This window comes from Colletotrichum truncatum, assembly GCF_014235925.2.
Source record: "Colletotrichum truncatum strain CMES1059 chromosome Unknown Contig_0001, whole genome shotgun sequence".
Lineage (NCBI taxonomy): Eukaryota > Fungi > Ascomycota > Sordariomycetes > Glomerellales > Glomerellaceae > Colletotrichum > Colletotrichum truncatum.
Window position 1 is genome coordinate 285,119 of NW_027222398.1, and position 16,817 is coordinate 301,935.

The 16,817-nt window shown below is 51.6% G+C and overlaps 3 protein-coding genes across 3 annotated transcripts; 2 read left to right on the forward strand and 1 right to left on the reverse strand.

Moving 5' to 3' along the window:
• Positions 1–5,604: 5,604 nt before the first annotated feature.
• On the forward strand, positions 5,605–7,566 carry CTRU02_200070 (ferric reductase transmembrane component 5; the record flags this gene model as incomplete). Its single annotated transcript, XM_036723187.1, has 4 exons — positions 5,605–5,807; positions 5,875–6,036; positions 6,092–6,966; positions 7,034–7,566. 4 exons carry the CDS (start codon positions 5,605–5,607, stop codon positions 7,564–7,566), a joined length of 1,773 nt encoding a protein of 590 aa, XP_036584976.1.
• A 1,889-nt stretch (positions 7,567–9,455) lies between these two features.
• On the reverse strand, positions 9,456–13,011 carry CTRU02_200071 (C-1-tetrahydrofolate synthase (formate-tetrahydrofolate ligase); the record flags this gene model as incomplete). The annotated part of the gene is made up of 5 exons (XM_036723188.2): positions 9,456–9,564; positions 9,617–12,144; positions 12,208–12,245; positions 12,305–12,325; positions 12,390–13,011. 5 exons carry the CDS (start codon positions 13,009–13,011, stop codon positions 9,456–9,458), a joined length of 3,318 nt encoding a protein of 1,105 aa, XP_036584977.2.
• Positions 13,012–14,167: 1,156 nt separating this feature from the next.
• CTRU02_200072 (eukaryotic translation initiation factor 3 subunit 2) lies at positions 14,168–15,477 on the forward strand (the record flags this gene model as incomplete). Its single annotated transcript, XM_036723189.2, has 5 exons — positions 14,168–14,217; positions 14,348–14,828; positions 14,883–14,999; positions 15,051–15,275; positions 15,334–15,477. 5 exons carry the CDS (start codon positions 14,168–14,170, stop codon positions 15,475–15,477), a joined length of 1,017 nt encoding a protein of 338 aa, XP_036584978.2.
• Between the last annotated feature and the right edge of the window lie 1,340 nt (positions 15,478–16,817).

The window sequence follows — 16,817 nt, forward strand, 5'->3', positions numbered from 1 at the left end:
TTCCTCCAGAACGCTGGACCACCGGAGGCCATTCTAAATGACCTCCAACTGGTGGTCATGTCTGTCAAACGATTGAGTGAAACAACGCTTCTCGTGCAGGAAAATCTCAACAACCACCTAGCCGTGATGAAACAACATAAAAAAGCTCGCCTTCGTCGTATACAGAAAGAGGACGCGTACGAGACAGAACGGCGAGAGGACTTGATCCGATCTCTCAGGAGGCAAGTCAAAGATTTGACTCTTCACATTAATGAAGGTCGAGAGAAGGACTCGAAGAGAAACGTCAGCTTCATCAAGTCGCTCGAACAACAAATGAAAATGAAGACTGACGAGCTTCGAAAAGAAATTGAAATTTACAAAGTCAAAATTGGGAAGCAGCGAGAGGAACATGAAGTTGCTGTAGCCGGTTTGACCAACAACACAGATCAGTCGATGGCCAGCAGGCTGAAGACAAAAGAGGCCCAGTTGGAAATCCTTGAACTTCAATGCAAAGATGCAGAGAAACAAGCAAGGAAGGCCGAGGCTGAGTTTAAACGCTTGCGGCAAGCGGTAATAGATAGCGAACAAGCTGCGAAGGAGCTGGACGACCAGGTTCGCGAGCTGAAACTACAATTGGAGGAAAGGGACGAAGCGGAACGATGGTCATTATGGGATGGCAACGTCGTTACAACCGCAGAGGACTCTATCGAGTCTCAGGAGAGGAGCAGAATTTCTCGGCTCCAAAGAGAGCTCCTCAACGCGGTCGTCAAAGTGGAAAGCGACTCCATTGCGAAAGTCAGCAAAGTGAGAAAGGCATCAATGACCCATTTCATGAAGAACATTGTACTGGCCAAGACTCGCAAGGGCGAACGAAAGACCTCTGCTGAAACAAAACCAAAAGAGGCGATTGAGAAGGATATTGAGGGCTTTTGGAGGTTGATTACTTTCCAGAGAAGAAGAGCCGACGTGGTGACGGTTCTCAGACGCAATAAGTGGCAACATGCCGTGGAGATGCTAGGCGAACTGTCAAAATGGGATCAGTCGCTTGGGCCGTGGAAGACCGACTTCCATGGAGCTGAAGCTCGTCGATCCATCAATTACCTCCAGGCATACGCCAACATGAAGCTCGTTGCAATTTATCGACATGCTGGCGCCGAGTTTTCTGAGATCGTGTCACAGACTCTTGATACCGCCAAACGCTGCTTCATTGCCGCGGAGATGGCACACGGCGATGGCGAACGAGGCAACTCGTGGACGGCTCTGAAGGACCATTTACAGCTCGAGTTGGCCAAGCGTGATCATCAACCACAGCACGTTTGCGACTGCAAGTACAAATCGCAACGTTGCCAAACACACCATAAAAGCGAGCCAGGAGTAAGGTATCATCACTTTATGGAAGTGGAAGGGCAACTACAGGCAGAGATAGAGTTGACACAGGAGGCAGCTAACTCGCTACAGCCATACAGCAGCAGACGGCGTTAGGGATATATCCGCAACTTCTTGGGGTTTAATACAGGACGACTTGGAAGTGTACGCCAAGGATGGATTCGGTACGGGAGTCTGGGACGGTTGATCGACACAATAGTTTGATCCGGAGAGCTTAAACCAATATATGAGAGCGAATGCCAGGGATTTGTTTGTTGTTGATGCTGCTTATCGATTGGTAATCTCCGGGAAGTCTAGACCCATCGCCAACCCTCATCCTACTCGCCAAGATACTGTGATCCCCATGCTGAGCCAGGAACTAAGTGGCGTCTAACTCTGTTTTTGGGATGTGGCGTGCTGATTCATGTGTTTCCCGGTTGACCGGGGCGGCGAAGTATGAAGATACGATCGGCTTATGTTGAACGTTGGAACGAAGAAGTGGAACCGACCAATAACAGCAATAACAGATCCGGTTACACCAGAGTAATGGTAGGGTAGGTGAGGTTAATGTCGGTGGTAGACGAGAAGTTTAATTGATAAACGAGGAAGAGTCTGCGGGGTCCAGGAAAGCAGGAATTATGGGTGTACGGGTGTCGCACACGGTCAAGAATGCAAAAAGGAAGGTATCCTCGCATCACCACATGCCAAGTTCTCCGACACATAGCGCACCTTGCTCAACCGCGCGGGTGTCTTTAATTGCTTCCAAACCATTGCTCCTCCAAGTCGTCTCAGCGCCATCAACATGACTCTTCTCTTCGCTTAGCCTTCTGCGCCTCTTCCAAGCGATAGGCCAATCTTGTCTTTTGCATCCCAATGTGTTCCAGGTTAACAACCCCTTAACCCGGTCTCGGGAACGGCATATTCTCGAGCCTCATTTGCGTCAACGGTGCGCGCGTCAGCTGTCTCAGTCCAAACGTGGGCATAGGAATGGATTGACGAGAGATTTATTGCGTGGCGTGTGATATTGCCGTAAACTTTTGTTGGTAAACGGGAGAGCCTTCACCCAGGGATGACGCCCAACGATGCTACATGAGCTTAGTCTGCCAACTTCTCAGTCGATCCCTATCTGACACACCGAATCCGGCCTCTAGTCTCTTAATTTTTTTTTTTTTTTTTTAAGGTATGATGGTGGCAGATCGCCATGGCTGCCGCAGTAAGACATTTCTCTCCTGGACATATCAGTCCATCTCATACCAAAGGTGCCAGCTCGCCGAGGGCTAGACACAGAAGCGAGAAAAACGAGGAGCTCGTCAGTCAGACGAAAAGTCTGGAACGCAATGCAACACAACTATTCGCGCGATACCACCGCATCCTGGCTCGGAGCAGCTATTTGTCCGCCTGGCCCCAACCAACCGGCCCCAGTACCACCGACCGAAAAGAACACCTTATGCCTCTCGCCGCCGCCTTCTATTCCAGATTGATTAGATTAATTGACCTGGCTAGATATCCTTGGGCCACCCCTGTCATTTTACCCTCGTTTTTCCTTATTGAATGGCACACGGCACTACGTAAACATTTTGGTCCTACCCAAACACTTCCTTTGACCAACAGCGGCTGGTTCCGGCAATGGGGCGTTAACAAGCAATGACACGGCGGTGTCTGTTGACGAATTTGGAGCGGCGAGGTGCACCAAGAGCCTGGCCAGGCGCGTCTCGTCGCATCATATCACATTTGTGTTGCTGGCGCATCATCGGACCCAAGAGCAGATGACGAGACAGGCCTCCTGCGCTGACCTTGTACGTCTAGCTTGGCCGCCCAGCCCAAGCCCACGCCACCACTGTTGATACTCCGTGTCCCACTCTCCCGCCCTCCCGTCGAACCGATCTCGTCTTATTGCCCCCGGCTCCGGCGTCCCAGTCGAGTAACCCCCACTGGCACGGCATCTTCCATCATCGGGCGCGCAGAAAACTCGTGCCAAGAGTCTGACGACCTACCCTCTCGGGGGGTGAAAGGCGTGTAGGGTGTGCTGCGAGGAAGATCACGACTGGCGGCAGACATGGCTCAATTCAGCAAAGCCGACAAAACCAGGGTCACTTATTCAGTAGGTGGCTAAGAAGCGCCAGCCGGCATGTGCCACTCACAGGGAAGCTCAAACATGCAAAAATCGAGTCTGTACCGAGAAACACGGGCCGTATGGCGGCGTCGACAACCTTGTTTCTGTCCCATCTAGGCAAGTCAATCTATCTGTAAGACGCAGATAGGCACGTTGATATCAGGGCTCCATTTCGAAAGCCACAGCCTGGAGGCAGATTGGTCCCGAGCCATGACATTCCTACGATCATGGCTGAGTCTGGTTTGTGGAGTCAACATGTCTCTCGTGCGTCTCTGCTCAAGCATTCGGGGTTGCCTCATTCTTTTCGTGGTTGACTTAATTTATCCAAATTGTGTCAACACCCCCCGGACTTCCGTCTTTGGTTGCGAAGCGAGGGTGCCCGAGGGTCCATGGTCCACACATGACGGTCCACGGCACGCAGCAGATGTTGACGGCCGAGTTCTCCCACTAAGCCCCCCTTGCTTCAAGTATCCCGCGCCACAAAACCACTCTACTTCAACCTCAATCAACGTCGCTTGCCTGCTGCTGCAACCTTAGTCCCGGCCACACCTCTCTTCACTATACTTCACTATATACCTCGCACTGCTTATCCTGTCTTCAAGGCTTTGTCAAGCTGACAAAACAAGGCAGACTGCCGGCCGAGATGGAGCAAGATATTGCGCTTCTCTGTTTCTGGCAAAGAAACCCACATCACACATACCAATACTCTGGTACGTGATGCCATCCCGTGGCCTCTCACAGCAAACAATATGCCCCTTTTTCTTCTCTTTTTTCCCCACTATCCTAGCTTCATTTCGCGGGGAAGTTTCTCTCTCTAGGTAGCACCGGCTACTGGCAGCCGATATCCCTTCGAGGCTTGTGCTGTCATCCTGCCATTGGGTCTCGTCTAGAAATGTGTCCACGTATCAACGAATCCTGCTCAGACCACAAGTGGTTATTCCGAAGCAACTATCCAGAGGCAGTTTGTGGGTGTGTAGAATGGTCAGGCCTTGATTAGTGCTTAGCCCTGTGTAGAGGACGGGACTTCATCATTGCCGGCAAAGGAACCCGTCCAGCTGGGGAACGTAACACATGTCTTACATGCCATGAACTTGATAACCTGCCCCTAGTGTAAGGTCTCAGAAGTGCAGTATGTGTGCGTGATATGCATAGGAAAAGTAGTCGAGGGGCCTGCATGGTCAAGCGGCTAGCCGTCCCACGATAGGAAGGTCTACAAAGATATCCTTCATTCCTGGCTACTACATCACTTACGAGTATTTCTGAAACCTCAATTACTGTAACGGGTCATCATTACCATCATTATTTCTCTGTCTGAATCTTTAAAGAAAGAAAAGCAAAGAGTCGAAGAGCGCCACCAGGGGCCCACGAACGGTAAGTCAACCGCTTTCATCCATGCCAGCGGGTTAATGGGAACTTCCAGATGGATGTGTAAGTTCACGCAAGGTGAGGTGAGGTGAAGTGAGGTAAATTGGCACCCCATTTGTTCTCTTCTAGACTAGCAACGTCTTTTGTTTCCACCCCTCCTTTCAAAATGTAGATACGCCGTCAGTTCGTCTGAATAAGGCAAGCATGGGGGGAGGGATCTGGACAATTAAGGCAGGAACGCTCTGTGGAACTAGACGCTGACTCTTCCTTCCTAGATCCCTTCTTGCCAAACCTTGCAACAGCTGTTCCAGCCATGAGGTCAGGAAAATGTCTGCTTTAGCTTTAGGGAAGCTACGCCCTGCTCCTTCTTACCTTGCTTTACCGTTCCTGCACCCATCTATTGCCCCACCTCTACTTGCCTTGTTACTCCTTCATGCTTCACACCTCACTTACTTCTGTCTGCATGTGCTTTCCTGATCCTGCTGCCACACACTACAGCTGAGTCATCTGGACCTTGCACCTTCCTGGCCAACTCTAAACCTTTTACACAATTTGAAAAACACAAAGACCCCCGTGCTTTCCATATCAACCGGGCTCTTCTTCATCCTTCCCTTTTCTCTTTCTTCAACCCATCGCAATAATACCATTTGGTATAAACTTGGCACCTTCTTTAACATCATAGTTTGTGCCGATCACTTTATTTTGCCCCATCACTACCACACTTACACTTACTTTGTTGGGCATCACGATAGTCTTACACTACTACTTCACGATCCTTCACAATGGCAGGCGGTCCTTCAGCCTTCCCGGCGCTGTTCGCCAAGCGGACGCACATGAATCAAGAGGCGATGACCTGGTACGCCATTATTCTGTGCGCCCTCATGGGTGTATTCATGGTCTTTCACCTCAGTCGCCTCGCCGCACAGAAGAGTGGTCTTGCTGCAAAGCTCTCAGGTCTTTCAAAGCCCTTCATTTTTGTATCTCGGTAAGACTCAGTAAAATTCACCACTTCACGGGAAGTCACACACACAGATGATCTAACCAAAACCCAGAGTAATTCGCAGATGGTCTGTCCTCAAGTTTCCTGGCTTGCCTTCCGTTGGCCATGCCGCCGTTGCCATCATCTACGTCTTGATCAACATTGTCCTGGCAGTCACCTATCTCGACGACTCCGTACTGCCGTACCTTACGGTCTTTGGAGCCCGCGCTGGATGGTATGCTCTCTGACTGAATATGCTGTCTCTTGCAAAAGGCTAATAATAACTGTAGGCTTGCCATTGCCAATATTCTGTTTGTCATCTTCTTGAGCATGAAGAATACTCCACTTGGTTACCTTACCGCCTGGTCTTATGAGCGACTGAACGTCCTCCATCAAATTGCTGGATATGTCACCATGGCGCTCATCATACTACACGGAGCCACCTACTCTTCCTATTTCATCCAATCGGGTAACCTCGCCCGCCTTCGAGTTCACGAGGAAATCTACGGAATCGCATCAGGTTTCACCTTTCTTACTCTTGTGCTTGCTGGCGCAATTGTACGACTATGGTACTACGAGCTGTTCTACATCCTCCATGTGTCGTTCTTTGCTATTTCCATGGTGCTTGTCGGTTTGCACCAGCCTGAAATGACCAAAAAGATAATTGTTATTACAGTGTTGGGCATGGGCTTTTGGCTTTTTGACCGTATCTTGCGGTTTATCCGCGTTGTCTTTTACAGCTTCAACAACACCGCCACCCTTCACCCTCTGCCCCATGGAGGCACGCGTGTTGTTCTGAAGAAGGCGCCTCTACTCGCAAACTCTGGCGAGCACTGCTTCCTCTGGATCCCCAAAATCCGTGCCTTTGAGATGCACCCTTTCACCATTGCTAGCATGGACCCCCTGGAGTTCGTCATCAACTCATACGACGGGTTCACAAGCGATCTCCACGAGTATGCCTCTTGTAACCCCGGTACGACAGTCAAAGCGTCTGTCGAAGGCTCTTATGGTACCTTCCCCGACGCAGTGGACTACGACAAGATTGTTATGATTGCAGGTGGTAGCGGGGCAAGTTTTACATTCGGCACAGCTCTCAATCTTTTGAAGAGAATCAAGCAAGGTTCTAAGCACAGCATTGTATTTGTCTGGATGGTGAAAGATCCCGGTATGTCCTCCGCCCTGTTTCTCTCGCCATAGTTTTCCCAAAGAAGGAAAAAGCTAATGTTCCCAAGCACGCCTGGAGTGGTTTTCTAGCTCTCTCGCCACTATCCGCCACGCGCTCAACTCTTCTGTTGAACTCTATGTCACTCGCAGTCCCGGAAGCCAAACCTTATCGCAAGACAATGCGACGCAGGTAGACAGATCTCGGTCAGGCACTTTTTCCTCCGAGGCTTCTACTCCGTTCACTACTTCGCCTGAGAAATTCGACATCACGCACGCTCCCAAGCAGCCACCCAAGGTTCTGACCCGAAGCGTTTCAGACCCCGAGAAATCCGGCAGCGAATCTGAACTTGCCACCCCGGTCACACCGGTCCAGCAAGTAGAAATGGGTCCTCACATTTTCGGTATCCCTATCAATTACGGCCGGCCTGATGTCTCCAAGATCATAAGCAAGGCAATCGAGGAAACACCCTCCAATCAGCGTGTTCTCATCATGGGCTGCGGCCCGGAGTCCCTGATGACCCAGATTCGGAACACCACAGCCTTGAACATTCGTACTTCTGGTCCTGCGGTCGAGTTGCATTGCGAGCAGTTCGGATGGTAATTTGACTAGCACAGTACAAGGGAGTCAGCTACCACCAAAGCAGGTTGGCTAGACATAACCAATTTCCTGACTATGTCGTCAGGCTTTTCTTGTGCATAATTGCAAACTTTTCTGGTGTTGGGAGTAGATATGGGCTAGGATTGGGTCCGTTGCATTTTTGGGCAGATCCCTACTATGGATATGCTTTCAACGGTTAGAGAGCTGTATGCGCGTTCATACCCTACAGATGCTGAGCCTCGTGGCCGCCTGTATTTCGTTGATTCATACAGAGAAAACCTTGAGATTTCAGAGATCACAGTTATCATGACGAAGTGATTCTGTGCCTTGAAAGTGAAATACTGCGCGTAATGAATTCACCCTTACTTGAAGAATTAGAGAACCGCTCGCGGTGCTTGTGAGAAAAAAAAAAAAAAAACACGGTAAAGGTAGCTGCAAGCCCACAGATCTACGGCTACCGAAGCAAGGGCCAACCGTTCCATGTCGACGTGTGTATGACCGTTAGATCTCTGTTGCCCATCATAGCCAAGGCGGAGGCTACCCCGTCTCCCCGGGCCGCTGCGTTTCTACCAATCCCGGAACAGCCTCTACCGAGCTCTGAACCCGATTGAACACACGAAACAAGGAGAAAACCATGCGAAAATGTATATGAAGCTAGGCCTATCTTCTTCCACCTTGGCGATCACGATGTCGCTGGTATATGTCCAACCTACAACACCAGGCACACCCACACATTTACAAACACCTTTGCACGCATGCAACTGCCACACAGGGGAAATAGATACACCCTTTCAACTCTAATCTCGAACGATACCAAGAAATCATTGCAGCATCGTTAGAGCTAACAGCTTACGTCCGGCAGCATCCGAAGCGAGCTGACCACCACCACCATCACCACCACCACCGGACACATAAGCAGAAAAGAGACCGATAATTCTTGCATGCGTACGTGCATGTGGAATAGAGCTGGAAAGCTTGGCTTTCGATAGCAGAGATCGAATGCCTTCGGTTAGTGTTTCCGAAATCCGGGGGCCGGGCAGGCAAAAGGGTGTGAAGCAGGATTATCAATGAAACCCTAACGACTGAGGTGACTAAGATGTTGGGGATCAGACCAGGCGGTCACGGGACAGTGATCATCAGGTCCGGTATCAATATAAATGGGATTACGTCGTAATTCAAAGCTGGCCTCGGCGGTGTGGGTGTACGTGTGTGTTGTTGATCTCATGCAGGAAACGCGGAGGTCGTGGTCCCGTACCTTGCCGTGTCTTGGGACCCCTTGAAAGAAATACGCCGGCCAGATTCCACCGCCGAGGTTGCCAATACGTGTGTCTTGCAATAAGGTTACATGAATTTTGGCAAGGGGAAGATGAAGATCTAAAATTTCGCCGAGATGGGAAGGGGGTTTGGAGTTCAAGCCACTTGGTTGAAGAACGATGCGCCACAAGCTGGGCGTTGGCGAAGGAAGTGGGTAGATAAGCTGCCTGTGAGAAGCGACCGGCAAGATCCGACCCCGCCGACGAGTGGTACACTGCAGAATGTTCCAGTATGTGGCATATTCATCCTTTTTGCCGGACGCTGGGGTATCCCCTTCAAACCCCTAGAGGTTTTACAGACATTGTTCGCAGCAGGTCATGCAAAAGTTTAGACACGCGAAGTGTGAAGATTGTAAATGCATTTGAATAGTCCATTTCTATTCAAAGGAGGTCCTTTACAGGCCGAGAGGAGGTATCATTGTTGAACAGATGCTGATCTTCTTTCCATATTCCCCAGCGCCATTTGTTGAATAAATGCCACCGGAATGCCGCTTCCCATTCCCATTCCCACGTAAATCAAATCACTCTATAACTAGTCCAGAGGCGCCTCAACCCATTGTGCCCACAAGGGTACTGCGGTTAGAACAAGCCATCAATCTCACCGGTCTCGGTGTCGACATCGACGTTCAAGTAGCCCGGAGCAGTAGGCAGACCAGGGATGGTCTGGATATCGGCAGCGAGCGCGTATCTATGGGTACGTTAATATTAATCTTTGGTTGGGTCATGTCCAGTTCACTTACAGGTAGCCTGCACCGGCGGCCATTCTCACGTCCCGGACGGGGATGGTGAAACCGGTAGGTGCGCCCTTCAGGTTGGGATCGTGGGAAAGAGAGTACTGGGTCTTCGCCACGCAAATTGGCAGGTTTCCGAAGCCTTGCTTGGTATAGGTGTCGACCTTCTTCTGAGCCAGCTCGCTAAACTCGACAGCAGCAGCACCATACATCTTTTGGCCAATGGTCTCAATGCGTTGCTGGACGGTGCCCTCGAGATCGTAGAGGAGCTTAAAGTCCTTGGGCTTCTCACTGGCAGCAATAACACCCTTACCCAAGTCAATAGCGCCCTTGCCACCCTCGGCCCAGTGGTTGGAGAGAATAGCATCTTCAGCGCCAGCGGCAATGGCCTCCTCGCGGATGACAGAAATCTCAGCGTCAGTGTCGGTGACAAACTTGTTGATGGCCACGACAACAGGGACACCGTAGGACTTGGCGTTTTCAATGTGCTTGCGCAGGTTGACACAGCCAGCGCGCAAAATGTCGACATTCTCCTGCTTGTAGACAGCATCCAGAGGCGCGCCGGGGGCGATAGGGGGACCGCCACCGTGAACCTTCAAAGCACGAACAGTAGCAACCACAACAACCACGTCAGGCACAAGGCCAGAAGCACGGCACTTGATGTTGAAGAATCGTTCTCCGCCCATAGTGAAGTCGAAGCCAGCCTCAGTGACGACGAAACCAGACTTCTCAGAGTGGTCCTCGTCGGGCTCAGTACCGACAATCTTGAGAGCCATCTTATCGGCCAAGATAGAGCTGTTGCCAACACTGATGTTGGCAAAAGGACCAGCGTGCACGAACACTGGAGTTCCCTCCAACGTCTGCATGAGGTTGGGCTTGATGGCATCTCTCATCAGAGCAGTCAGAGCTCCACCAGCGCCAAGGTCGTCACAAGTAACAGGATCACCGCTCTTGGAGCTACCAATGACCATGCGACCCAGGCGCTCACGCATGTCATCCAAGCTAGTGCTCAGCGCAAGAATGGCCATGCATTCACTAGCAACTGAGATATCGAAGCCCGTAGAGCGAGTATGGCCCTTCTCAGTAGGCGCGACACCGACTGTGATGCCTCGCAAATGTCTGTCGTTGACGTCAAGCACGCGTCTCCATGTAATGGTTTCAGGATCAATGTCCAGACGAGCAAAGCGGTGAATCTCATCTTCCGTGAGGTCATCGGGGTTGGTCTTGTCAATGCCCAGCTTCTTGAGTCTGCGGAACATGACAGGAGCGAATTCCCTCTTGCCGTTCTTAGCAGGCACAAGACGTCTGTAGAGAGGACCATCCTTCTGAGTGTCCTCGTGGAACATGCGAGTCTCAATAGCAGCCGCGAGGAGGTTGTTTGCTGCAGTAATGGCGTGAATATCACCAGTCAGATGGAGGTTGAACTCGTCCATGGGAATGACCTGGCTGTAGCCACCGCCGGCTGCTCCTCCTTTAATACCAAAGGTGGGACCTTGACTGGGCTGGCGCACGTTGGCGAAAGTAACACGGCCCAGGTGAGCACCCAGGGCCTGTGCGAGACCCATGGTCGTGGTTGACTTGCCCTCACCAAGGGGCGTAGGGGTGATACCAGTGACGACGACGTACTTGCCGTTGCGGCGATGATCAAGGCGCTTCAATACGCTGAGGTCGACCTTTGCCTTGTACGCTCCGTACGGCTCAAGCTCGTGGGACGCGATGCCCACCTCCTTCGCCAAACGAGTAATCTGCTTGGGGTTTTGGGACCTGGAGACCTCAATGTCGGAGGGAACGGGCTCTTTGAGGTGCAGGGGCAGAGGAACAATCTTTCTCTGCTTCTCTCTTTCGAAGGCTTGCGCCGCCGAGTCGACAACATTGTGCAAGAGCATGGCGACGGTCATAGGACCAACACCACCAGGAACAGGGGTGATGTGAGAAGCAACCTGGGACGCCGACTCGTAGTCAACATCTCCAACGAGACGCTGGCCAGACTTCTTGGTAGCATCGGGAATATAGTTGGTGCCGACATCAATAACGACGACACCGGGCTTGAGCCACTCGCCCTTAACGAAACCGGGCTGACCAATGGCAGCAACAACGACGTCAGCGGCCTTGAGGTGCTCCTTCAGGTCCTGGCTCTTAGAGTGGCATACAGTGACAGTTGCGTCAGCGTTGCGAAGAAGGTAGCTGACAGGGCTGCCAACAATGTCACTGCGTCCAAGGACAACGGCGTTCTTGCCCTTCAAGTCAACGCCAGCCTCCTGCAGCAAGACCATGACACCCTTGGGGGTGCATGGTACGAAGATAGGACGACCGCCCCTCTTCGCAAGCTCGCCAATATTCCTGGTGCCGAAGCCATCGACATCCTTCTCGTCTGCAACGGCAGAAGTGATGGTGTACTCATCGAGGTGCTTGGGTAGAGGCAATTGCACCAAGATGCCGTGGACGGAGGGGTCATCGTTCAGGCGGTAAATACGGTCAAGGAGCTCGGGCTCGGAAATAGACTCAGGGAAGTGAATCAGTTCACAGCTAATGTTTGCCTGAGTGCAAAGATTAGTATCAACAGAAATCGAGACGGAACGGATTCAATGGCGAGCGCGTACCTCCTTGGCAGCCTTATCCTTCATGCGCACATAGGTGGCTGCGGGGTTGTCAACATCGCGACAAAATTCAAGGTGGGGCAAAGATGTCGCAACATACCAGAGTCCGATCTATCGCCGACTGTGAAGGAATCTTATTAGCCTAACAACGACCTTTTTGACAAGCTGTTGGGCGAGCAATATACCTTGAATAATCTTAAGTGTCGGCTGGAATCTGGGGTTCGCCTTCTGTTTCTCAAGAATGTCGTTGGCGATGGTCTCCCGGATCTTCTTGGCAATGGCGGTGCCATCAATCTTGGTCGCGACCATGGCGGGCGTTGTGGTTGCAAAAGACCGATTGGGGAAAATTCTATCCAAGGAACCCAGGGTCCTTGCCGTAAATGGACGGGATGAATGCCAGGGGGCCAGAGACGTAACTCGATCTCGCGGCGGTCTGAATGCAACGTTTGAGAAAGGTTGGGAAGAAAGATGTGTAAGAGTTGAGATGTTCGCCGCGGCCAAACGGTCAGCTTGTGTGTAAGTGGGAGCAGCGAGGATGAGGGGTGGTGGATGACGGCCAAGCTCGGGATTGAGTGCCTTGCAGGACTGACGGCTTGACAGAGACAGTCCGGTATCTTCCCCGAGAAAGAATTGTGGCCGGGGGTGTACGGAAGCCTGTAGAAAAGAGTTTGGTGCGGATATGGCTCCCGTGGATGCTGATGTTGGTGCTGCTTCAGCTCCAGTGTGCAGTCTGGAAGCGCTTAGATTGGATATTCTTGCATGCAGGTGCGGCCAGCGCCTGCCCCTCAGCCGACACAGAGAGGGCATCTCGGCTCTCTATCCGAACCCTCAATCCTCAACCACCTTCTTAATCCCCCCTAAGCGCCCTGTGCTGCAGGGCAGCTAATCCTCCTTCAGTGGACCTAAGCGAGCCTCTGACTCCTTGATCGTGTGTGCGATGAGTCGCGTATGACTGATAGGCGGCTCCCTGATCCTAGCTCTATGCAATTTGTCCCAAAAAAGCCCACGGAAATCGGGATCAGCACTTTGAGAACTGGCCGAGAAAATTCGGGCTACTACCCGAGTCCCGCTGAATGCTGATAAGCCGTCGCCGCCAGGCTTGGGGTATTAAAGCCACCCAATAACACAGGTTGCCCTGTCCGAGTATTGTAACCAAAGTCAAATAGTGTACACGCCGCTCTCTCTACGATGTTGTTGCGCGAGACCGTTTGACTGGCATGCACAGCCAAAGAGTACAGAAACTAAGCGCCGTAGGTAGAAGGACAATGTCGGAGGACAAAAGCGAAGAGAAATAGGGGTAAAGATACAATATGATACAGAGTACAACACAAAGAAGGGTGGCCTGATCCTTTCGCGAAAACCCGCCTTAGGAAGATCAGACGAAAGAGGTGGAAGGTTTCGAAAGCTCGAGTTGGTGGTGGATGACGGGCCCAAGATGCAGTGACACCCTCTGGTAATGAATGTGAGTCAACGATGAGTCGAACCCTTCCAAGGGGCTGTTCTTGTCGATGCTGTGATGGGCGATGAGTAGGGCAAATGATCACTGCGCTTGAAGGAGCATAGAGCTTCACTGGGAGCTCGGGAGCTTCCTTGAGTGGCGTAGCGGGCTGGACGCGCTAGAGTCATCAAGCAGCGCCGCAAATCTAGTGACTCGAAACAAATCGGCCAACCAGGCTTGCCGCCTGCCACCTGCCACACTTGCTATGCCCCAAAGCTCAGGGCACTGGCCAGTGCCTGAGGCTGAGGCGGTGAATCCTGCTCACCTCAGACGGCAGAATTGTCGCGGGGAAAAAAGTGCGCCCCACACTAGTGCACCGAAACCCACAATGTCGAGTTGAAGGACAAAAATTCACGATCCCCGACGACATTGCAAGCCTTTAAAGACCGACGTCCCCTGCCGCAACAAACGCCCCCATTCAGCTGCCCCGAGACCGAGAATTGCAGACTTCCGAAATCAGTCAATATGAGGCCCATTCTTTTGGCAGGCCACGAGCGTGCGCTCACCCAGATTCGGTACGTTGCGCAACACTGTTTGATTTGAGGAGGGGGCAAGGAGGCCCAGGGCTTTTTCACCTCACCCTTACTGTCTGGGCAGAGGAGGGGCTACATACAGCTGCTAACTCGTCGCGTCATCCATATACAGATACAACAACGACGGTGATCTCATCTTCTCCGTCTCCAAGGACCAGCAGATTTGCGTTTGGTACGCACACAATGGCGAGCGTCTCGGCACTTACCACGGCCACGTCGGTGCCATCTGGACCGTTGACGTCGACCCCACCAGCACCATGATCGCCTCCGGTTCCGCCGACAACACGATGCGCCTTTGGGATATCAAGACGGGCAAGAACCTTAAGACCTGGGAGTTCCCCACCGCTGTCAAGCGTGTCGAGTTCAGCGAGGACGGCACCAAGCTGCTCGGTGTCACGGAGAAGCGCATGGGTTACCTTAGCAACATCATCGTCGTCGACATCAACCCCGACCCCGAGGCCGAGCAGAGCGATGAGCGCGTCCTGACCATTGTGTGCGACGAGAGCAAGGCCACTGTTGCCGGCTTCAGCTACCTGACCAAGTACATTATCGCTGGTCACGAGGATGGTTCTGTGTCGCAGTATGACGCAAAGGTGGGAACAACGATATGGAAGCCTCAGGAATGTATTGCTGACTATCTCCCATAGACCGGTGACCTGATCTACAACGAGCCTGTCCATGAGCTGAACACGCCCATCACGGATCTCCAGTGGTCGGAGGACCGTACCTACTTCATCACCGCTTGCAAGGACAAGACAGCCAAGGTACATTCATCAGCTGATATTTACTGGAGACTTGATGCTAACCTAGAATAGCTCATTACTGCCAAGGACATGGAGGTTCTTAAGACCTACGTTGCCGATACCCCTCTCAACAGTGCAACCATCACGCCCAAGAAGGACTTTGTCATCCTTGGTGGTGGTCAAGCTGCCATGGACGTTACCCGTACCTCGGCTAGACAAGGAAAGTTCGAGGCGAGATTCTACCACAAGATCTTCGAGGATGAGGTTGGCAGAGTCCGTGGCCACTTCGGTCCCTTGGTAAGTCACCAACTTCACTTCACATAACATTGTGCTTCGCTCTCTAACTTTTAAATAGAACACTGTTGCCGCAGACCCCACCGGCAAGGGCTACGCAAGTGGAGGAGAAGACGGTTACGTTCGTGTCCATCAGTTCGACAAGGGCTACTTTGACTTCATGTACGAGGTCGAGCGGGAACGGAAGAACCGACAGGAGAACTAGACTTTGTTTCAAACAAAAGGGGCCTTTTTCTCGTCTTCTTCGCGGCTTGCATAGTACGGCGTTTGGGAAATCTTCTGGGGGATGGTTAGATTGGTTTTGTAAAACCTAGGGCAGTCCGCGAAACAGAAAGACTGGTGGGATGATATCTCTTCTCCCCGCGCGGGCGCGCGTCGTCATCGTGGAGAGCCTCGAAGATTAAAAGAAACCAAAACGGGGTAATGATGAGTTCTGACACTAGTTTTCAACGCAATATGGTCATGATCTGGATGTGCGAGCGTTTTATTGAATGCGATATACGCTTGTTCTGCGTATTTGCACAGTGTGCATGTAGTGGAAGACGCGGACCCAGTACAATGATATAAAATTGCAAGCGAGAAGAGTGAACTTTGGCTCAGTCGTCCAACATGGGTAGTAAAAGGTTACAACATTGCGAGGGTCTCTCTAGCTGGACAAAAGGTTTGCCACCTGAGATGCCATGGGTTGGTGAAAGAGGTAAAAGTTCAAAATGAGAGGGACGAGACTCGAACTCGCGCGGGTTGCCCCACCAGGAAACAGATGTTAAGCTGACCTTAACCTGGCGCCATAACCAACTCGGCCACCCTCCCTGAGAAGACAATCAAAGAAGTCGTCGAATTTTGTTGGAAATTCTGAAGTCCAGAATTTTGATAAACCAACGAGTGCACTGCTCTAGTGTGCGTGTGGGGGTTAAAACTAAAGGTGGGGGGAGTGTGCCACAGGGCACCCTTTGCCTGAATCGGGTCTGAGGTTGTGGCAAGGGCCGGTGAGTTGTCCGAGACCGTTTTACACTAGGTAGCCTTCACATTGGGCTTGGAGAGAGTCAAGCACCTTGATAGTTTGATAGTCTTGAGATTATGCTTCATAAATTCTCACCTCATACCGATCCATCTGTGAAAGATCTGCCGCTCTTAGAAGCTCTGTGCAATTAGAGTGGCTGGGGCAAACGTGAAGAGTCCAGTAGATTCTAAGCATGTGGGGCACCTATGACTCTTCAACTGGGACCTTTTGAGTTTGGCTGTTCAAACGTCCTGCTGAGGGGTTTCCGGGTGTTTGGACGATACCCTTGCACTGGTTAGTTAGGACGAGGCTGAAGTTTGCGACAACAAGTCGTTCATGATTGGGTGAAACATGTCTGGCCTGTTTGCTATCACTGTAGAACCTGACACTTAAAACACTGAAACATGGCATTTTCATTGTGCAGAACTTTGCCCCGAGAAAAGAAGTTACGAAGACGACATATGCGATAAAAAAAAAGTGTTGTTCATTACCTCTGCAAGTCATAGTGCCAGCTATTCCCATGGCGATATGGCTGGCACTGTTGA